The 20,581-nt window shown below is 37.0% G+C and overlaps 1 protein-coding gene across 4 annotated transcripts in view; it reads left to right on the forward strand.

Moving 5' to 3' along the window:
* Nucleotides 1-20,581, forward strand: part of LOC124355078 (SLIT-ROBO Rho GTPase-activating protein 1-like) — a 338,240-nt gene that overhangs the window by 32,947 nt on the left and 284,712 nt on the right. Inside the window, exon 1 of one of the 4 annotated variants that reach the window (XM_046806012.1) lies at nt 11,951-12,237. The exons of the other annotated variants lie outside the window; for them this stretch is intronic. Within the exon in view, the coding sequence (XP_046661968.1) occupies nt 12,216-12,237 (22 nt within the window). The 5' untranslated portion in view covers nt 11,951-12,215. Of the gene's footprint in view, nt 1-11,950; nt 12,238-20,581 lie in introns of those variants that run through there. 4 annotated transcript variants of the gene reach the window in all.

Raw genomic sequence — 20,581 nt, forward strand, 5'->3', positions numbered from 1 at the left:
TTTACGTTATAGGGTAGGCTTTGGTCCACTTCTTCAAAGTTATGGTCCATGTTTACTGAGGTGGCTTCACCTTCCAGTGATTGTTGTAACTGCAATCCTATGTGACTCAGGGTTCTAGTATAAATATTGCAACCTGCGGCAACTCTTCCGGACACCTTTTTAACATCTAATAACGGTCCTTTATTGTCACTGTCCCAGTGAGTCCATTGTTTCCAAGTGACAGTACCGTTACAATGCAAAACACAAGGTTTCCTTGTGACACCCGTTATACGAAAACCATGTTGCTAATAAACTACACTGAAATATTAATGTAGTAATTTGTTATGCATATATACTGCAATTTCATTGTCATATTTTTTTATAAAACCTAACTTTATTGCTACAAACTTTAAACAGACTGCCTATATTTTGTTTGTTTGTTATTTTACCAAATTGGCTGTTCATTTTTATGAACTTTTCAAATATTTGATCAAATTTTTTAAATTAGATCTCGGGTAAAAAATTGGTTTATTTCGTAAGGATGCTAGTTGGGTTGGTGGGTGAGGGTGTTAAGAAATGGCCCGGGCCAGTCTCAGATAGCCGAGGGTCCAAGACACATTACTTTATATCGTATAGAGTATACGCCTAAAAGAGTTTGAGGTTTAACTTACTCTGTTCTTATGGACTTTAAATAAAGATGGCCGCCAGTATATTTGGCTCTTATAATACACAAATAGTTAGGGAAAGTAGCCTGCTGTTTTAAAGATTCGTAGCTTCTATAAAACCGTAGTTACAGTTTATTAATTGTACTCGCTTTATACCTTGACTCGGCCTTGGCGTGGTAAGCTCACGCCCGCCTTGTTTCGTTCTCCGCAAACATGAAATCTGTTCTCCCTCGCCATTGAAAGTGTTGTAGGCTACTAGGAAAGTGGAAATAACAAGGCGCAAGCAAAATCTGGCTTTGTCGTGTGTAAGGCATGTTGTAGAGGCGGTGGAGTGTAAAGCAGTTTTAATTTAAATTGCCACTGAATACTTGGAAGTTCACGGAGAGGAGGAATTCCTTCTCGGAACACGCCGGAATGTCTGTGTTGGAGCATCGTGCTCACCTCAGCTCGCTGTCTGCTTCCTTGCGGCTACGAGGATTTAATCTGTCAAAGAAGCAAACATTTGAGTGGAAAAGAATCCCCGATCGCTTTTCCAATAGTTTTTACTTCGAAGGGTGTATTTACTGTATCTTTCGACATTTATGATATGACTATTTCTCTAAAACTTTATATTTACTGGTTTTTTTATAACACCATTGTTGTTATAACGCAGTTGAGTGAAAAGGTGTGGCGTTTTACTGTGTCCGGTTTAGAAAGGATGGGCAAAAATATTGTGTACGTATTTTTCAGAACTCCTTAAAACTATGTAGTTTTATTCTTCCCTTCCTTAAATTGGTGTAATTTTTCATCAATATTGAAAAAAATGAATTTCCAATAATGTTACGTCTAAAATTTTGTAGTGTCAAATTTCTATTTGTAATTACGAGGGAAATGACGTACATTATGTGTAACTAGATTTGAAAGTGAGTGATATTTATCACTTGCTGTTGGTACGTTTGAGATTTATTGGACAAGGGTTTCCGATACAAAGCAGTACGATTAACTTAGAGCTTGGAGTCATCGGTGGAATAAGAGAAGAGGATAAGTGATACATCCTAAAATCATTCAAATCGGTTGATGAAAGCAGGGGACAGTTAGTGACTAGAGTTAGTTCAATTAAATTTTTAATTTAACTTTAATAAAAGATAATGCCTACCAAGATATCTCATTGCTCTTGTCTATTCAGCCCTAACAATAATCAGCATCCGTTATAGAAAGAGGAACAGTAATCAATATTTTAACCGGCAATTGTATAAGTACGTGTAATGATTGTTCGTTACAGAGACCTTTAGTTTAAATATAAATGTCGCTGTTTGTTATTTAAACTATATTGTGCATTTCCAAGGTTTAAAACAAGTAAAATGTTCTTTGTGTTATTGATTACTGGAGATGGCAATTGCAGTTTTAACACTTTAATCACCTCCCCATTTTGAGGAAATATTGATTACACGAGGTGGCTGTTGTCGTTTGAAAACTTTGAGATGCTCGGTAATCCATCCCCGTTTTGAGGAAATATTGATACACGAGGTGGCTGTTGTCAATTGAAAACTTTGAGATGCTCGGTAATCCATCCCCGTTTTGAGGAAATATTGATACACGAGGTGGCTGTTGTCAATTGAAAACTTTGAGATGCTCGGTAATCCATCCCCGTTTTGAGGAAATATTGATACACGAGGTGGCTGTTGTCAATTGAAAACTTTGAGATGCTCGGTAATCCATCCCCGTTTTGAGGAAATATTGATACACGAGGTGGCTGTTGTCAATTGAAAACTTTGAGATGCTCGGTAATCCATCCCCTTTTGAGAAAATATCGATTACACGAGGTGGCCGTTGCCATTTGAAAACTTTGAGATGCTCGGTAATCCACTTCCCATTTTTTGGAAATATTTATTACACGAGGTGGCCATTTCCATTTGAAATCTTTTGAGATGCTCGGTAATTCACGGTCTATGTTGAGGAAATATTGATTGCACGAGGTGGCCATTGCCATTTGAAAACTTTTGGATGCGCGGTAATTCACGGCCTATTTTGAGGAAATATTGATTACAAGAGGCGGACATTGCCATTTGAAAACTTTTGGATGCGCGGTAATTCACTCCCTATTTTAGGAAATATTAATTACACGAGATGGCCATTGCCATTTGAAAACTTTGAGATGCTCGGTAATCCACTGTCCATTTTGAGGAACGGGGCAAAAAAAGAACCCTAAAACGACCCTCAATTTTGTTAAATATTTCATGATTATTGAGATTATTTCTTCATTATTGAATAAGTTTAGATTGGGGAATTCAGCTTATTCCATCCTGCATTAAAACTAGGCCTATTTCGACTCGGATGTCTGGTTTAAGCTCATAAGATGACTTTTGGGGATTGACGCAACTCTTGATTGGAGTGCGCTTCGTATCAATAACACTCGAGGCCTGAGAGCCTCTTCCCGCTTTCGACACCAGCCATACCGACTTCTTTATAAGCTTCCGACTGCCCTTCAGAAGTCGTTATGGAGCAATAAATTACAGCACTTTGTTTTTTCCTCTGCACGCAGACTTCCGTTGTAGATGGACTCTGTGCCTTCAACATGTCGTGTGGTGCTCTTTTAAGAAGTAAAATCGTTAAGTTAACCAGATTTAACCTCAGATAACGCTCAGCTAAATCTCATGGAGGGACATGGACTTTATCGAACTCGATTATGCTAAATTAAGGAGCAAGTAATGAAATCTTGCTTTGATGAGTTAAATCATCAACATATCGTAAGAATAAGACCGAGAATCACCTAAGAAACGAAGGAGGATTAAAATGAAATTACGTATTCTACTTACGATACAGAATAACACTTTAAAAAGAGAGTATTGAAGGAGCAAATTAATCTACAGGGTTTTAAATAACGGTAAGCTTTTTAATATATACGTGAAGATATTGGAACGCTTGATAAATTATCGCATCAATAAAAGAGCCTGTTATAGGTAACATCTCCAACAACAGGTGTTCCTTTATCAAATAAATGGAGAATTCACCAACTTATCTTAAATGTTTTAACTAAAAGTCCACTAAACGTTAAGAGGTGACAAGCAAAGATAAGATGACCCCTCGGTGACAATGTTGTGACAAGGTCGCCCGCATCTCTTGCGTGCAGAGTCTTGTGTAGTCAAGTAGCCGCTCTCTATAGTATGTGGGGGAACTTATTTTCTTACAGAGTTGTACTTACCTGCCTATTACGAAATTACGATAAGATATAGTTATGTTTGCTGAAACAAATATGTTCTTCCCCAATTCGCATCTCAAGTAGGTGAATTTTGGTATACGGTACAAAGCAACTTGCTTAAATTAGTCTCGCAGTCCTCACGTACCATAGAGTTCACATCACTCATGTTGATCGTATTTAAGGCCGTGTTGTTGGAAGTTACACGATTGATGCCAGTTGAGTCTTCATGGAATAGAAGTGGAGGATCACCGTAGACCTCATTGATCCAAAGAGGTCACATCACTTTTGGGTATCGTATCGAGGGTCGGGATGTTAGAAGTCACACGATTGATGCCAGTTGAGTCTTCATGGAATAGAAGTGGAGGATCACCGTAGACCTCATTGATCCAAAGAGGTCACATCACTTATAGGGATCGTATCGAGGGTCGGGATGTTAGAAGTCACACGATTGATGCCAGTTGAGTCTTCATGGAATAGACGTGGAGGATCACCGTAGACCTCATTGATCCAAAGAGGTCACATCACTTATAGGGTATCGTATCGAGGGTCGGGATGTTAGAAGTCACACGATTGATGCCAGTTGGGCCTTAACATGATAATGCTACATGTGTTACATTAGCTATATCATATATTAAATTCTCAGGCCAATAAATTATTTTGTAAATATTTAAGAAAATTAATATCTTAAGCAACTTTTGTCTGGAAGACTATTTAATTTCTAAAAGTAGTTGTTTTTTTAATGCGTGAAAATTAAGTGTATTTATTTAATGCAATTTGTTGTATGTCACATGTGTCAATGGGTCGTTTAAATTAAAGTAGTTTTATGAATGCAGATTATATATGAAATTTTTTAGAGTTAAATAAAAATAATAAATATTTTAATAACACTTTTAAGATTCGGTGCAGCAAACGGATTTTGATCAGACTTCTAAAATTAACTTTTAATTTACTTAACTGTTAAACAAAATTAAAAAGAATGGCTTTATCTAAATGCATCATCGCTTATTTTTGCATTTCTTATTTATTTCTTGTTTACTAATCATCCCATTAATTTATTCCAATTTGTTTCAGGTACGTTTCTATTCAAATGTTATTCGCTGTTCTGTAAGTATTAGCATACCTCGAGGGAAGGCATGTTGAAATGTTGATTTTGTTCTTAACAATAATTTTGTGAGTAGTTCACAGGCGGTGAATTACAGTTCAATCTATTAATTATTATCATACCATGTCATTAAATAATTAAGGAGCAATGTTATAAATCCTTGTTTAAATGGGACAGTAAACTGAGTAAAGGCTACCGTAGTAACCGAGTTACTTCCGAAGACTAACCAGACCCTCAGTGCTATGTGATATTGCACAACGAACAGATGAAAGGCTGTTTGTGTAACGCACTCAACTCATGTTAACATAGGCCCGAACTCTCCTGTCTCAAAGTCTGGGGCTGTTTGTGCTAATTCATCTCGTCCGCTTGTTTGTCTCACTTGGCCTTGTGTGTATTCTGTTTTCCGTTGTTTTGTTTTCTTCTGCAACATCCTCTGCTTACCCAGCGCTGTCATAGGTGTGAGAGCAACTGTTGAAAGAGTTTGCTTGGGTTCAAGTCGTTCCCAAAGAAAGCAGAAGCTTCTGGGTTAAATATTCGCTATTTTTGGATACCCAATCTAAATAACTTACAATAAAATTTTAAAATATTCTTTTGAAACTGTCGAAAGAAACGAACTAAGAATTGTTCAAACAAACTGAGTTTACATTGATCAAATCATAGGGAAAGAGCACAATTTTTACATGTTTGATAGTGAAATACTTTGATCAGGAAACCATAGAATTAATAAGTTGTAACATGCTTAATGCTTCGTAACATTTAAGATTTTGTAGTTTCATTTTTACTTTTATTTCCAAAATCTGTCTGTGTCTGTAACTTGAACACTAACTGGTTTACGCCTATGTTTATTTTCTTATTTTAAGTAAGAAAATTAACTTGTAAAATCGTTACATTTCCTCGTAAGAGACCCTAGAAAATAATTAGGAATAGAGACATCTTCAACAGTTGTGGTGACAGTGCTAATGCATTTTACTTGTAAAATGGAAAGAAGAAATTTAAAATTATTAAATTAACGAAATGCACTCTTGTTTATTCAGATGATTGCATTTATCTCACAAAATGATTCTGTCGATTTAGTGATTGCTAGTTGTAAAGAAACAGGCGTAGAAAGCTGTTTAACGATTATATAAAAAGCGATTCACTAACTCACGCGTAGCATTCATACAGAACCATGCATTAGCTTCATGTCGGGCTACATTCCATTAAAATGTGAAGCACTTGAGTGCGAGGAGCGCTAAGTATTACAGCATACATTATTTCTGAACTGTCATTTCGGCAGTGCGTAGATTCTGAACCGTATAATGTTCATCTCCAATTACCCTGAATTTGCAATACAACGGCTTGCAGGCAGAATTCTATTCCGCTTCGTATTTGTTGCTTTTCTAGAGGAGTTTCGTTACTAATCGTATCATTAGGCAGTAAAACGTTGCAAATATTAAAAATTCTTTTTTTCTGAAAGGCAAAACAATGCTTCAGAATTAAATAACATAGGTTTTAAGTATGCAGCATTTGAATGATTCAATGTAATCTATCATTGAAATATATATCTGTACCTTATAATGCAAAGATGTCATTTATGGCTCATTTACACTGTCTGAAAATAACACAATAATTTTAAGGATCATAGATATTATAACACTATAACACAGTTACCTCCTCAACACGATTACCTTTCGACGGTGTCTTCAACTGGAAGCGCGGCTTACAATATTTAGCTATTTAAAAAATACTTTGACCTATTTTTTAATGTGTTATGGTAAGGTTTCAAGATGATGTTTTTTTTTAAGGAGAGACCAATTTTCTTTCAAGCCTTATTCTGCCCGTCCTCGAGGGCCACTGGCCTGTGCGAAATTCTTACCTAACAGAATAGTGGGGAGAATTGATAGAGTACAAGGTCGATGGGACTGATGAAATGTCATATGATCACAGACAAGATTTGAACCCGTGATCTCTAACTCAGTTACTTAGGTGTTGAAGTAGTTAATAACTGTTGAAATTGTTACAAGTATATTATAATTACTCCATTTCAAGTCGGTTTACCACATGCTTTCTAAAAAGTAACCTTCGAAACTAGTAATGCATTTCAGTATGTTATTTTGAGATGACAGACACTCATAATATACATCTTTTCTTCTGAGTAAGCCAGAAGGGATATAATTTGTATATTTCAATAACATAAATCTGATTATTGGAAGGGAACATAAAGGACGGTGTGAGGAAGTGATAGTCTTCACCTGGGTTACTGCGACTACCCTACCCAGATCCGCCACCACACGAAGCAGGGTGTGTCCACGTGTAGAACTAGACGAGAGTATCCCTCCGGGGCACGGCACTCGGCTACACTACAATTACTGTAATTTACCCATAGTCCTGGTAATTTATACCCTCCTTCCTCCACTCGCTACACGGTAGTCGTCACTCTCACCCGTGCGGTAGTTACCACACGAAGAAGGGTGTGTCTACATGTAGAACTAGACGAGAGTATACCTCCGGGACACGGCACTAGGCTACATTACAATTACTGTAATTTGTTCATAGTCCTGGTAATTTATACCCTCCTTCTTCCACTCGCTACACGGTAGTCGTCACTCTCACCCGTGCGGTAGTTACCACACGAAGAAGGGTGTGTCTACATGTAGAACTAGACGAGAGTATACCTCCGGGACACGGCACTAGGCTACACTACAATTACGGTAATTTACCCATAGTCCTGGTAATTTATACCCTCCATCCTCCACTCGCTGCACGGTAGTCGTCACTCTCACCCGTGCGGTAGTTACCGGTAAACGGTTCGCATGTGCGAGACCTCATGTGAAAGTTTTGCTCCACAAGCAGCTTCCAAGAAATCTGTATTTGGATGTTTTATCTGTATCAGTTCTTGTTGAGCTTTATTTAAATGATACGTTTTCCTCGCTATTCTCTGTTAAATAATGATTAATTTAACAACACTAAAAATTGTTACAATTATTAAATGTACTATTATGTCCCGAAAATACATCTTGTTCATTTAATAATTCATGTGAGGGATAAATTAATTAATATTAATTAATTTATCCTTGACTACTTATACTAATGCATACTCAGGTTTTATCTAAACTTTAAATCTGAGTATGCATCAGTGCTTTGAATTACTAAGATCTATTCCTATACTGTGCTTGATCTGTTTACGTGAATATGAATGAGTTTTTTGAAGATGGTTCTGTTAATTTGATGTAAGCACCAAAATTAAACTTTCAAAAGTGCCACTAAAATATTACCTAACCACGAGCTTGCAGTTGTGGGGTAGACGTTAATGCCATTTACGTAAAGGCTGTGCGTCCCACGACGGTCATTCAACTGGAGATGCTATCATATCGGCAGTGGATGTTCAGGTTCTTTACAAAGTTATGATACCGAATTTCTTCAATTATCACTCAACACTAATTCAGATATGACTGCGACAGATGTATTATTATATAAAATTAGAACGCTTAAAACAAAGTAAAGTTCAAAAATCTTGTTAGAGAAACCGGACAAACCTATCAATGTTTTGGGGGTTTAATTTACCTTGTTGTGGTGTTTATTTATTCAATTCAGTAATCATTACTACAATAATAACAAGTATACTAGAATACATTGAATATGAATATGGAATAATATCATTTCGTCACGTTTAAAAGATTTTAAATTTTGTTATTTTTTGAATATTTACAAAATTCAATAAGGCGAAGTTTTAATTTAACCGAAACATATACTGTCAGCTGCGGTGATGTTGATAGGAATTTCATTTAAACAATACTAATGTACTAATATTGATGTGTTACAGTTCTTTAAATTTTAATTTGGTTGTAATGTAATGGTGAGATGGCATGTTATGTGGATAAGTGAATAAGGCCAATTAATTAGGCTACCATTCCACAGAGAAGGATGTTTTCTAGTAGATACTGATATTCATTAATCGAAACCAAAATTACTAATCATTAAATAAGTATTCATCATATTTTCATCATAATGCAGTGTTTTGTATGTCACTTGTCAAACAAAGAAAGTCCTTCAGGTGGCATGTCGCTGACCTCGACTGCTGTGAACTGTTAATTACAATAAAGTATACCCACCCAAGCCGACGCCTATGTCAGAATTGGAATTGTTTTCGTTAGTGGAATTAAACAATTCTTTTCAATGCTACCTTTATCAGTCTTAGAGACAAATGATTTGTACAAGACACTGTTATATTTCCGTTTATATTAACGTAGCAAAATTAAATCCACCTGCTTTCGACAACTCCATTCCACTAATTCACCTATTGCTCTGACAGACAAGGGATCACCGTTATAGATAATAAAATGTTCAGTGACATCCGTAAACAGTAAAGTACACAACGTCCATCTACATCCATAGTCAAGCTTATTAGCGTTAAAAGTATTGTATGTAATATTGTCTTAACCACTTTTTTGTTTTGTTATTGAAGACCTTATGTTTCATTCTGGTACACTTAAACGTGTGTCAACAAGTATGGGTGCTAAAATATTCCAAGTAATAATTACGTTTATTTGTTATATTTATGAGAAAATGGAGTTTTTGGACAAACTGGAACCCAAAATGGTGTTTCCCTCTTATAAGAATTATTCGCATGTTAGGATAGGTCAGTAGTAACGTGATAGATTGTTAAGAAGTTTACTTAGTATTTTACACTGATGGTAAACAAGACTCAGATAATTTTCCTTACAATGGCTGTTTTAAAAGGATATATATGTGTAAATGGCCCGCGGTAAAATATAAATTATGGGCAACATTTTGTACAAGAAGTAACTATACAGTTTACGAATTTTACTCAGTTTATTTTCTGTTTTAGAAAGTTCTTACTATCAACTATACTTAGGTATCTGCGTCAGTGCTAGAGAGATTTCTGCCAGAATCTAGCGGAACCTTCATCAAAACAGTCTTAGTTTATACTTTCAGTAGTGATAGGTTTTCATGCCAGCCCTGCCATTGGCATTTACTTCAATGTTAGATTAGGGTAGAAGATTTGACATGTTTCAAGTTTCATGTAGACTCTCAGTAGTAATGGTAGGTTTTCATGTAAGCCCTTTCGTTGGCATTTACTTCAATGTTGTATTTGACATGTTTCAAGTTTCATGTAGACTCTCAGTAGTAATGGTAGGTTTTCATGTAAGCCCTTTCGTTGGCATTTACTTCAATGTTGTATTTGACATGTTTCAAGTTTCATGTAGACTCTCAGTAGTAATGGTAGGTTTTCATGCCAGCCCTGCCATTGGCATTTACTTCAATGTTAGATTAGGGTAGAAGATTTGACATGTTTCAAGTTTCATGTAGACTCTCAGTAGTAATGGTAGGTTTTCATGTAAGCCCTTTCGTTGGCATTTACTTCAATGTTGTATTTGACATGTTTCAAGTTTCATGTAGACTCTCAGTAGTAATGGTAGGTTTTCATGTAAGCCCTTTCGTTGGCATTTACTTCAATGTTGTATTTGACATGTTTTCAAGTTTCATGTAGACTCTCAGTAGTGATGGAAGGTTTTCATGTAAGCCCTTTCGTTGGTATTTACTTCAATGTTGTAGCAGAGTAAAAGATTTGACATGTTTCAATGTATAAATATAAAAACCGATGTTTTACTGGCTGCCCATATGGGATAAGTCGATACGGTGCCGATTAAGGAAGCGCGGACGTTGTAGGGTTTCAGTTCCGTGTCCTGTTCCTGGCCAAGTGGAAGTTAAATCCTTTCTGTCACTTCCACCGGAAAAAAGAAGCCCGTAAGGTTAATCAAGTGTAAGTAATTTGGAAAGGGTCAATATCCGACACATTATTTTTGTTTGCTGAAAGTTCCGTTACCGGGCTAGGACATTTATAAATAAATTAAAGCAAGTATCCTCGTACGTAAACAAACCTGATTTACTTTAAAAAAGAAGCTTTATCAGTCATCTATGTTTTTGTGTAATTTGTTTCTCTTGTTTTTAATATTATTTTGAAATTTAACTTTACTATGTATTAAAAACGTATATATATATATAAGACTTACCATATACATACATATAGAATATATAAGTAAGAACGTAAATAAAAACAACAACATGACACGTTTTTATAATGAAGAAGCCGATGGAGGATGGTTTAATTCAATTTATCTTAATATATTGTGAATTGGAATCTTCAGCTAAGCAAGATTGAGGGAATGCTAGTAAAAGAATAAGAAAGCAATGCAATGGATACTTCGAGTAAATAATGGTTTAACGGATAGCTTTGTTATCAGAAATCGAATCTGGAGAAACAGTTCTGTCAGAGCGTACTTATCTAGTTTGGTAGATCGTCAGCCTGAATTTGGTTTCCAAACCTTTTTGTCAAATTAAAATAGTGCTCACAAGAAACCTGGTAAAGTTAATAGGAAATAATGCTTACTCTGGTTGGCATTAACGAACTGACAACTCTGGTTCAGAGTAGGAAATAATGTTCATTATAATATAGGTTATATCAGTGGGAAATGCATAATGCTCCCTGAGAAACGTCATTGTTCATAAACTTGATTGTTAGTGATGTTTACCAAAGTGATTTGTTCCCAAAATTGATATGTGGCTTAACTAGGTGTTACATTTTGTTTCTGCTTTTTACTTTAATTGGCAGGCTTTATACCATGAAATACATGATTTATTAATTGGACTCTTGTTTATTATGATGTTAAATGAACTGAAGCAATGAATGGTAATGGTTACGAGCCAGTTTTTAACACATGGATGTGGTAAACATGTTTCTTTCACTACGATTCTTCTACTTGGCTCACAAATGTATTCTTTTCTAAATAGAGACGAAGCCAAACTTGGTGAAGATGAGAAAACAAATTCTAGAAATTAATTTTTTTACGCAATGCCGATATCCACAATACTTGTCTTATAGTAACTTCCGTAAGCTCTCTAGAGGCATTAAAATGGCCTAATAGAATTGCGAGGTCTGTATTAAGATAACTCGCCAGCGATAGCGAGCCGAGCTGATAAGACGCTCAGTACTCGGTGCGCGGTAAACCATGACTACTGTGGTGATAGCGAGGTACCAGGTCCCTGCCTTAGCGAGTTTGTTGTGCTCTAAGGTGGAGTGGCACACCAGTTGTTGGGGGACCGGCGTCCACGTGCAGATGGGGTCCGAGCGTGCCAGAGGTTGGTATTGATACATAGCAAGTGTACTCAGTGTGCGGTAAACCATGACTACTGTGGTGATAGCGAGGTACCAGGTCCCTGCCTTGGCGAGCTTGTTGTGCTCTAAGGTGGAGTGGCACACCAGTTGTTGGGGACCGGCGTCCACGTGCAGATGGGGTCCGAGCGTGCCAGAGGTTGGTATTGATACATAGCAAGTGACACTTCGTATCAGATTTCACGTTCGGTCTACTGGCTAGAATTTCACGTCTTCATTAAAATCTTGTGCCGTTCTCCAATATTCGTTCTCTAAGAATTTAGACTATTTTGTTCGAAATAACGATACTAAACGTAGAATTTATGCGAAATATCTTTGAATCATCAATGTCTCAACTTATATCTATACTTAAGATTGATAAATAAAGTACAACTAGCTTACAACTATTATTTGCATTTGATTTATTTGGTGTTTATAAAATTTGGCGTTTGGAGAAAAAATCCATTCTCTGATTTCATCGAATAAGTCGAATGTATACTAGTTCGACCTTATATTTGTTCATATTGCGTATTAAACATTCGTAATGCAGTTTGTGAAACAATACTGATAGTAATTGTGAAGTGGTTCCAATTAATAACCCTCTTGAGATGTGTATTACAAGATCCTATTATGGATCGTATGTGGTATGTATTCATCTAGCAGGCAATGGATTAAACGGGTTTAATATAGCGATAAGTCTGTTTCTAGAGGAGTACACGTCATGATAACCAACCAACTTGATTATAAAAACTACGAAAAGATGCCTGTGTGAATAATGAAATTATCTGTGACGGTGCAGCCAAGCCACTGATCCGATTACAACAACGCTCGGAGTTTTATACTGAGGTGGGCGAACATTACAATACCAACCCGCCTATATATCACTAATCAGTAAATTGATTGTAAAGCTTCTGACCTTCTCTGAGGAGTATGCCACTGGAAACTGAAGAGCGGTGATCGATGCGTAACTAACTAATCCGTTCAAGAGGAGTGTAAAGATTACGGCAGTAAAACGTTTATCGCAGGTGTTTGTAATCGGTATTGTCAACAACTGTTGTCTCTAAATTTTCGTCAGTAACGCGAATAAAGTTACTGACATTTCCTGAGGAATATTACCGCAGGAAACTTATTAAGGTGCGGTGATCAATGCGTAACTAATCCGTTCAAGAGCAGCAGTGTAAAGATTACGACAGTAAAACGTCTATCGTAGGTGTGTGTAATAGGTATTGTCAACAACTTACTGTTGTCTCTAGATTTTCGTCAGCAACGCGAATAAAGCTACTGACCTTTTCTGAGGAATATACCGCAGGAAACTTATTGAGGTATGGTGATCAATGTGTAACTAATTCTTTCAAGAGGAGTGTAAAGATCACGGCAATGAAACGTTTATCACAGGTGTGTGTAATATATATTGTCAATAACTGACTTTCGTCAGCAACGCGAATAAAGCTACTGACCTTTTCTGAGGAATATACCGCAGGAAACTTATTAAGGTGCGGTGATCAATGCGTAACTAATCCGTTCAAGAGGAGTGTAAAGATTACGACAGTAAAACGTCTATCGTAGGTGTGTGTAATAGGTATTGTCAACAACTTACTGTTGTCTCTAGATTTTCGTCAGCAACGCGAATAAAGCTACTGACCTTTTCTGAGGAATATACCGCAGGAAACTTATTGAGGTATGGTGATCAATGTGTAACTAATCCTTTCAAGAGGAGTGTAAAGATTACGGCAATGAAACGTTTATCACAGGTGTGTGTAATATATATTGTCAATAACTGACTTTCGTCAGCAACGCGAATAAAGCTATTGTGTAAGCTAATTTGATGGAAACATCAGTTGGTCGAGGGCAATTTGCACCGATATTTGCCACGCACGGTTGCCGTGCACACGTGTTCTCTCGGCCACTATAAATAGTTATGTGGCCAGTAAAGTACACCGTATGTCAGACAGTAGTTGGACAAGTATTGCCTGCTGCTGGCCAGTTTCACACTCCAGTGCGCTCCTACTGTGAGTTTCTACTCGAGTGGTCGCGTGGCCTATGTTTCTTGCTGCAAGAAGGGGTTTGGCTCCAATTATTGGCTCACAACAACCTTCATCAGACAAGTTGAAACTCGTGTTTGCATGTTGAAAACATTCCAAATAAATTACCTAGCGTTCCTTTACTTACTTGTGTGTGCACATGTTTCACAAATTTGTAGAATGTTATAACAAAGTTAATACCAAGAAAATTTGTATCTTATGACTGTCACGTTGATGGATGGTAAATAATATAATGATAGTAATGTACATACTTGCTTCTATTTAAACTCAATCGATTTCATACTTTGAAAAATGATATATTGGTCTCCACGCGCAAATAAGTAGAACGATTACTAAACCGTGTTTTATTTCACATAAAACAGTAAATTCACGAAAATATTCAAAATCTTCGTTTTTTATTAATGTGATGTGTTCAAAATCATTAAAAACCAAAGGATATGTCTAATTTTGTTTAACTAAAACATTCATACCACAACATCATTAATGTCACAAAATTACAATTTATATTTCCACTTCGGAATTGCGTTTTTATAACCTTGATAATACCTCTTGTATCAAAATACAAATCCATCTTAGGAATCTTTTTTACCTTTAAGACTCTTCTCGGTATAATGAAAGAAGAGGACGCCTGTCAACCCTCTTCATCTATTCTATTCTACCTTCAGCCACAATCATGATGTATATTCCAGGAGACGAGCCGTGAGGTTTTTTTCTCCTCACATCTGTCCAGATAAGCTGAGCACGTCCACGCCGGAGGCTGGTTGCATACATTAACCGATAGAGGGTATTGTTGCAATCGCCGGGAGGACTGGGCTAACGAGGTGTTAATGATGGATGACACTCGGTCCTACACACCGGTTCATTTCATATCGCACAGAAAATTATTGATATACTGATATACTGGTATGATATGTCTCTTTTTCAACAAACTATTCAATGCCATAAAAACTCATCTGACAGCGTAAACTGGAATCGATTTCAAACAGGTATACATAATCCTTGTTTTGAATCTAACGTGCTGAGTTCATCCTTTTTAATCTCTTGTTTTGTTGCGTCCAAGTTGTGAATGTAACTTTTGCTATCCACTGTTTCAAGTTACGTAAAATGTTCCACTACATTCTTGGAAATAAGACGTTGTGATTATCTTAATAAATATTCCAAAACAGATACATATTATGTATATATATATATATATATATATATATATATATATATATATATAATTTCAATAAACATTGAATCGCAAAAAGTACTTGCTCCGCCGGGAGTCGAACCCGGATCTCTCACTTGCCGGGTGAATGTGCTACCATTACACCACAGAGCGCTCACTTTTTCCGATTCAATTATTTTGTATTTGGCCGTAACTGTCACATATGCGTTTAAATAAGCAAACTAACATATGATCGGAAGACCAAACACCTGTCAAACGACTTTTATTTACATTAAATTGTATAAATGGCAATAGCCTTATTTAATTTCAATAAACATTGAATCGCAAAAAGTACTTGCTCCGCCGGGAGTCGAACCCGGATCTCTCACTTGCCGGGTGAATGTGCTACCATTACACCACAGAGCGCTCACTTTTTCCGATTCAATTATTTTGTATTTGGCCGTAACTGTCACATATGCGTTTAAATAAGCAAACTAACATATGATCGGAAGACCAAACACCTGTCAAACGACTTTTATTTACATTAAATTGTATAAATGGCAATAGCCTTATTTAATTTCAATAAACAAAACACGCAAATATATATATTTAACGTAAGCCAAGTTGCGTGCCCATCAAAGACTTGACCTGTTTGGAATCTTTTAAATGTCAAAATTTCCATAATTATTAATCCGAAATATCCGAACTATTCACGTGATGTATGTTTGGTGAAATTATAGAAAATGGCTAATCTTTATAACTGTATTCAATATCAAAATGTTCAATTGTTTACTCTGTAATAATTGAATCGTTAAAGTAAATGGTACAATTAAGATACTCATGAAACGAGATGTAAATATATAATAGGTTTTAATGAAAAGTAGATAAAGATCATCAGTAATCACAGTGTTCAAGTAAGACACTCTATTTCCGTTTACTTGAAGATTAACTGATATTAATTTGGTTAAGGATGTGATTATTTAATATTTGGAATGAGAATCATCATGATAATGCTTTTATAATGATTCAAAGAAACTGCGGGAAACGCCATGAATTTTGTCAATTGTAGATTACTTGAGATGTTTTGGTGTTGTAAAATGAACTAGAGCGTAATAATTCAGGTCCGGTTTTATTTTTAGGTCTTGTTAATGTCGGCCAAATGTTGGAAATGTTATGCAAGAAGCTGTTAGAAATAGTAATTGTTCATGTCGTTCTGATTGAATACATACAGAGGATTTTATTTCGCGTCGATAAATCAGCTAAAGTTGGGGATACGTAGGCGGTGGAAGCGTGGGTCCAATTTTGGGGACAAGATCTAGATCTGGTTCTGGCGTTACCTAAAAATAGCAATCAAGGGAGTCTGCCAAAACTGGCGCGTGGTGGGAATAGAACCTTGAACCTGACATTCTGCAGCACCAGTTCGACGTGGATGGCAGTTAGAAACGTAAACATAATGTTTAGTGGCTGTAGCTTGGTCCCGCTTGTCCCCCAATACTACTCTCAAGTGCAATACTCTCGAGAGTGAGATTGGAGAACTTGGATGACTCTGCACCCAACCAGTATAGGAATTATAACCTTGAACCTGACGTCATGTTCCTCAGCACCAGTCCGATGTGGAGGGCAGTGGGAGAGGTAAACAGCGTTTAGTGTCAGTAACTTAGTCCCTCTTATGCTCCATTAGTGTAAAACTCTCAAGAATGAGATTGTAGGACCTGGATGACTCTACACCACACCAGTATAGGAATATAACCTTGAACCTGACGTCGTGTTCTGCAACACCAGTCCGATGTGGAGGGCAATGGGAGAGGTAAACACAGCATTTAGTGTCAGTAACTTAGTCCCTCTTATCCTCCATTAGTGCAAAACTCTCAAGAATGAGATTGTAGGACCTGGATGACTCTACACCACACCAGTATAGGAATATAACCTTGAACCTGACGTCGTGTTCTGCAACACCAATCCGATGTAGAGGGCAGTGGGAGAGGTAAACACAGCGTTTAGTGTCAGTAACTTAGTCCCTCTTATCCTCCATTAGTGCAAAACTCTCAAGAATGAGATTGTAGGACCTGGATGACTCTACACCACACCAGTATAGGAATATAACCTTGAACCTGACGTCGTGTTCTGCAACACCAGTCCGATGTGGAGGGCAGTGGGAGAGGTAATCACAGTGTTTAGTGTCAGTAACTTAGTCCCTCTTATCCTCCATTAGTGCAAAACTCTCAAGAATGAGATTGTAGGACCTGGATGACTCTACACCACACCAGTATAGGAATATAACCTTGAACCTGACGTCGTGTTCTGCAACACCAGTCCGATGTGGAGGGCAGTGGGAGAGGTAATCACAGTGTTTAGTGTCAGTAACTTAGTCCCTCTTATCCTCCATTAGTGCAAAACTCTCAAGAATGAGATTGTAGGACCTGGATGACTCTACACCACACCAGTAGTATAGGGAATATAACCTTGAACCTGACGTCGTGTTCTGCAACACCAATCCGATGTAGAGGGCAGTGGGAGAGGTAAACACAGCGTTTAGTGTCAGTAACTTAGTCCCTCTTATCCTCCATTAGTGCAAAACTCTCAAGAATGAGATTGTAGGACCTGGATGACTCTACACCACACCAGTATAGGAATATAACCTTGAACCTGACGTCGTGTTCTGCAACACCAGTCCGATGTGGAGGGCAATGGGAGAGGTAATCACAGTGTTTAGTGGCTGCAGCTTAGTCCCACTTATCCCCCATTAGTGCAATACTCTCGAGAGTGAGATTGGAAAACCTGGATGACTCTGCATCACACCAATGGGGTTAACGAGATTTCCGATTTTTTTTTTTTTTTCAAAATCCCGTATTTCAACGTCAGAAATCTTATTTGAAGATATTATTTTATAATACATTAATTGTTGATCTACACATGTAATTTATTGCAAGAACAGGTCCTTGCCGACTTCTTTCCCGGTCTTTTTTAAAAATTGATTTAGTCCTTCACTGGTGTCACCCACTTATCCAGGAATGTCTATGGAATTCCAGACGACCGGCCACATGTGGCGCGTTAACAATGCCAGTGGGATACCTGACTGGATCTAACAATTGGAATTGTACCTCAAGGACAACCACTAGGTGGCGCTAAAATATCGTCCCATGTGACTGGAACAATGTGCACAGCGCGATCCGACAATCAGACCTAGGGATGTAGCTCAGTGAGACGTCTCTGGACTGTACTCTGTAGCCATGACTGTCCAGACTGACCTTGGCGGTGCGGTTACACTAGAACATATCAGTTGCATCTCTTCTCTTAATATCAAAGAAATAAAACTACGAATCTCTGGTAAAAGAATTATTCACACTATCAAAGTTACATATACTTATTCGGGATGAGCTGTGCTTATATTTAAATTGTGTTTTATTACATATTTAACAAACCTGATATTTTAATCAGCTTGCGCACATCAAGAAAACTCAATGCGGACGATTCCCTGCAACCAGCAGTTGGATTAAAAATAACTGGACCAGTAAGTTTCCGTTTCGCACGGTATAAATATGACTGACAGAAAACATGTGAACACATATGCTTTATATAGAACATGCAGAAGAATATGGTCTCTAATGTAAACATTTACAATCTTAAGCTTTAACAAATTCTTGGAAAAGAAGTATTGTCGGGTCATATTCTAGTCTTCAAATCAACCCTACGTTAGTAAAATTTCATTCTCAATGAAGATTTTCCATAATTCCTCTGGAAAGTGCCAGTTCTGTTCATTTTAACTATATATATATATATATTATTTACCATAATTATTTTACTCTTTCCGTAGTAAATTAAATTTCTAGTCGTAAAAACTTTATAATTTATAGTAGTCTAAAATTTGAAATAGAAGTTGGTGCAGAGGCTGGTTGCTAATTTGGTTTATTGCAATAAGGGTTTTTGACCAGTTCCAGGAACTGGCTTATAAGTAACCAAAGTAGACCATAATCCGTACTCTTCAATCGAATTCCAGAAATTGACTTCCAAGTAAACAAAAACAATTGCGTCTACAGATCCTGACGGTACGTAAAATTCGATGGTTTGATAGAGAAGGGTATCATAACTGACATAACACTCAAAGTTTAACATTTTTTGTGTTTGTCGATGATGAGAAATGCTAAGCCAAGCCCGCAGGTGGCAGTTCTGTGGCCTTGGCTATCTTGTCTGTCCACATTATTATCATAACTGCCGCCGTGTCCTGTCCGCCCTCCACGCCCAGCTCCTAATTTGGCACTGCTCTCCGGTTAATCTTCTCCCGGCAGCCCGTGTTGGGTGGGAGTTGATGAATTGCCCGTTGCTAATTTTGGATTCATTTCAGGAAGTAAGAATACAATAGAATATAATTTATTGCATCACGTTTACAAAATATTATAAAATTGGCCTAATGCGTGCACAACGTGTAAAACTACTTCCCAGCCATATTACGACATTTACAAACACAACAGATAAAAATAACATTGTAATGATGTGTCTCTTAGTAAACCAGTATATTCATCGAGACAAAACATTTAATCGTCCGTCCGTATATAATGCATTGTTTTCAGGCATCCAAAAAGTTGAAAACGAAATATAATAGTTTGAAATAATAAAGTAAGAAAACAAAACTATACAGATGATGAAATAAAATAAAAATTTCATTTCGCAATTTTGTAAGTAAATGTAATTTTAACTTGTATGGAATTATATATTGATAAAAATGTATTAATTCGATCAAAAACATGACTCAGAAGCTAAATAAAGGATGGGATAGCATGCCTTGGCGACCACACTAGCAAGCATTACGTTCGCATTAATTATATCCTATCATTATTTAGAGCGATGAAACATTGTCTTTTGAACTTAACTTGTATATTATGTCAATCTAATCTACTACTGAGGTAACTAATGTACCACTACTCGGGACCATTAACCAGTGTATTGTATCAGATTATGTAGAATGCCTGTTTGCATTGGAAAATCTAACATCTAAACTGCGATGGTAGGCCTACGTAATTTTATAATTATTGAATAGAGTACCCGATTGTATTTGTTGGATATTTGCGCTATGTTTTAGTTTCCGTTGCCACCGAAATATGGCAATTAGGCGAAATTCGATGCCTAACACACAGTTTGGCTTGGATTGTGGAAACAATAGACCAATACCTGAGTCAATAGTACGCCAAATAGTACGGTAATGCGGGAGATCTGGCGCCAGTTTGTGTCTGGACGCTGCGACCGCGACGGTGCCAACTCCATCCCGATATTTTATAGTGACTCATTCTGTGGCCTTTGGTGCAAGCGCTTAACCT

The sequence above is a fragment of the Homalodisca vitripennis genome, chromosome 2, assembly GCF_021130785.1.
Source record: "Homalodisca vitripennis isolate AUS2020 chromosome 2, UT_GWSS_2.1, whole genome shotgun sequence".
NCBI lineage: Eukaryota > Metazoa > Arthropoda > Insecta > Hemiptera > Cicadellidae > Homalodisca > Homalodisca vitripennis.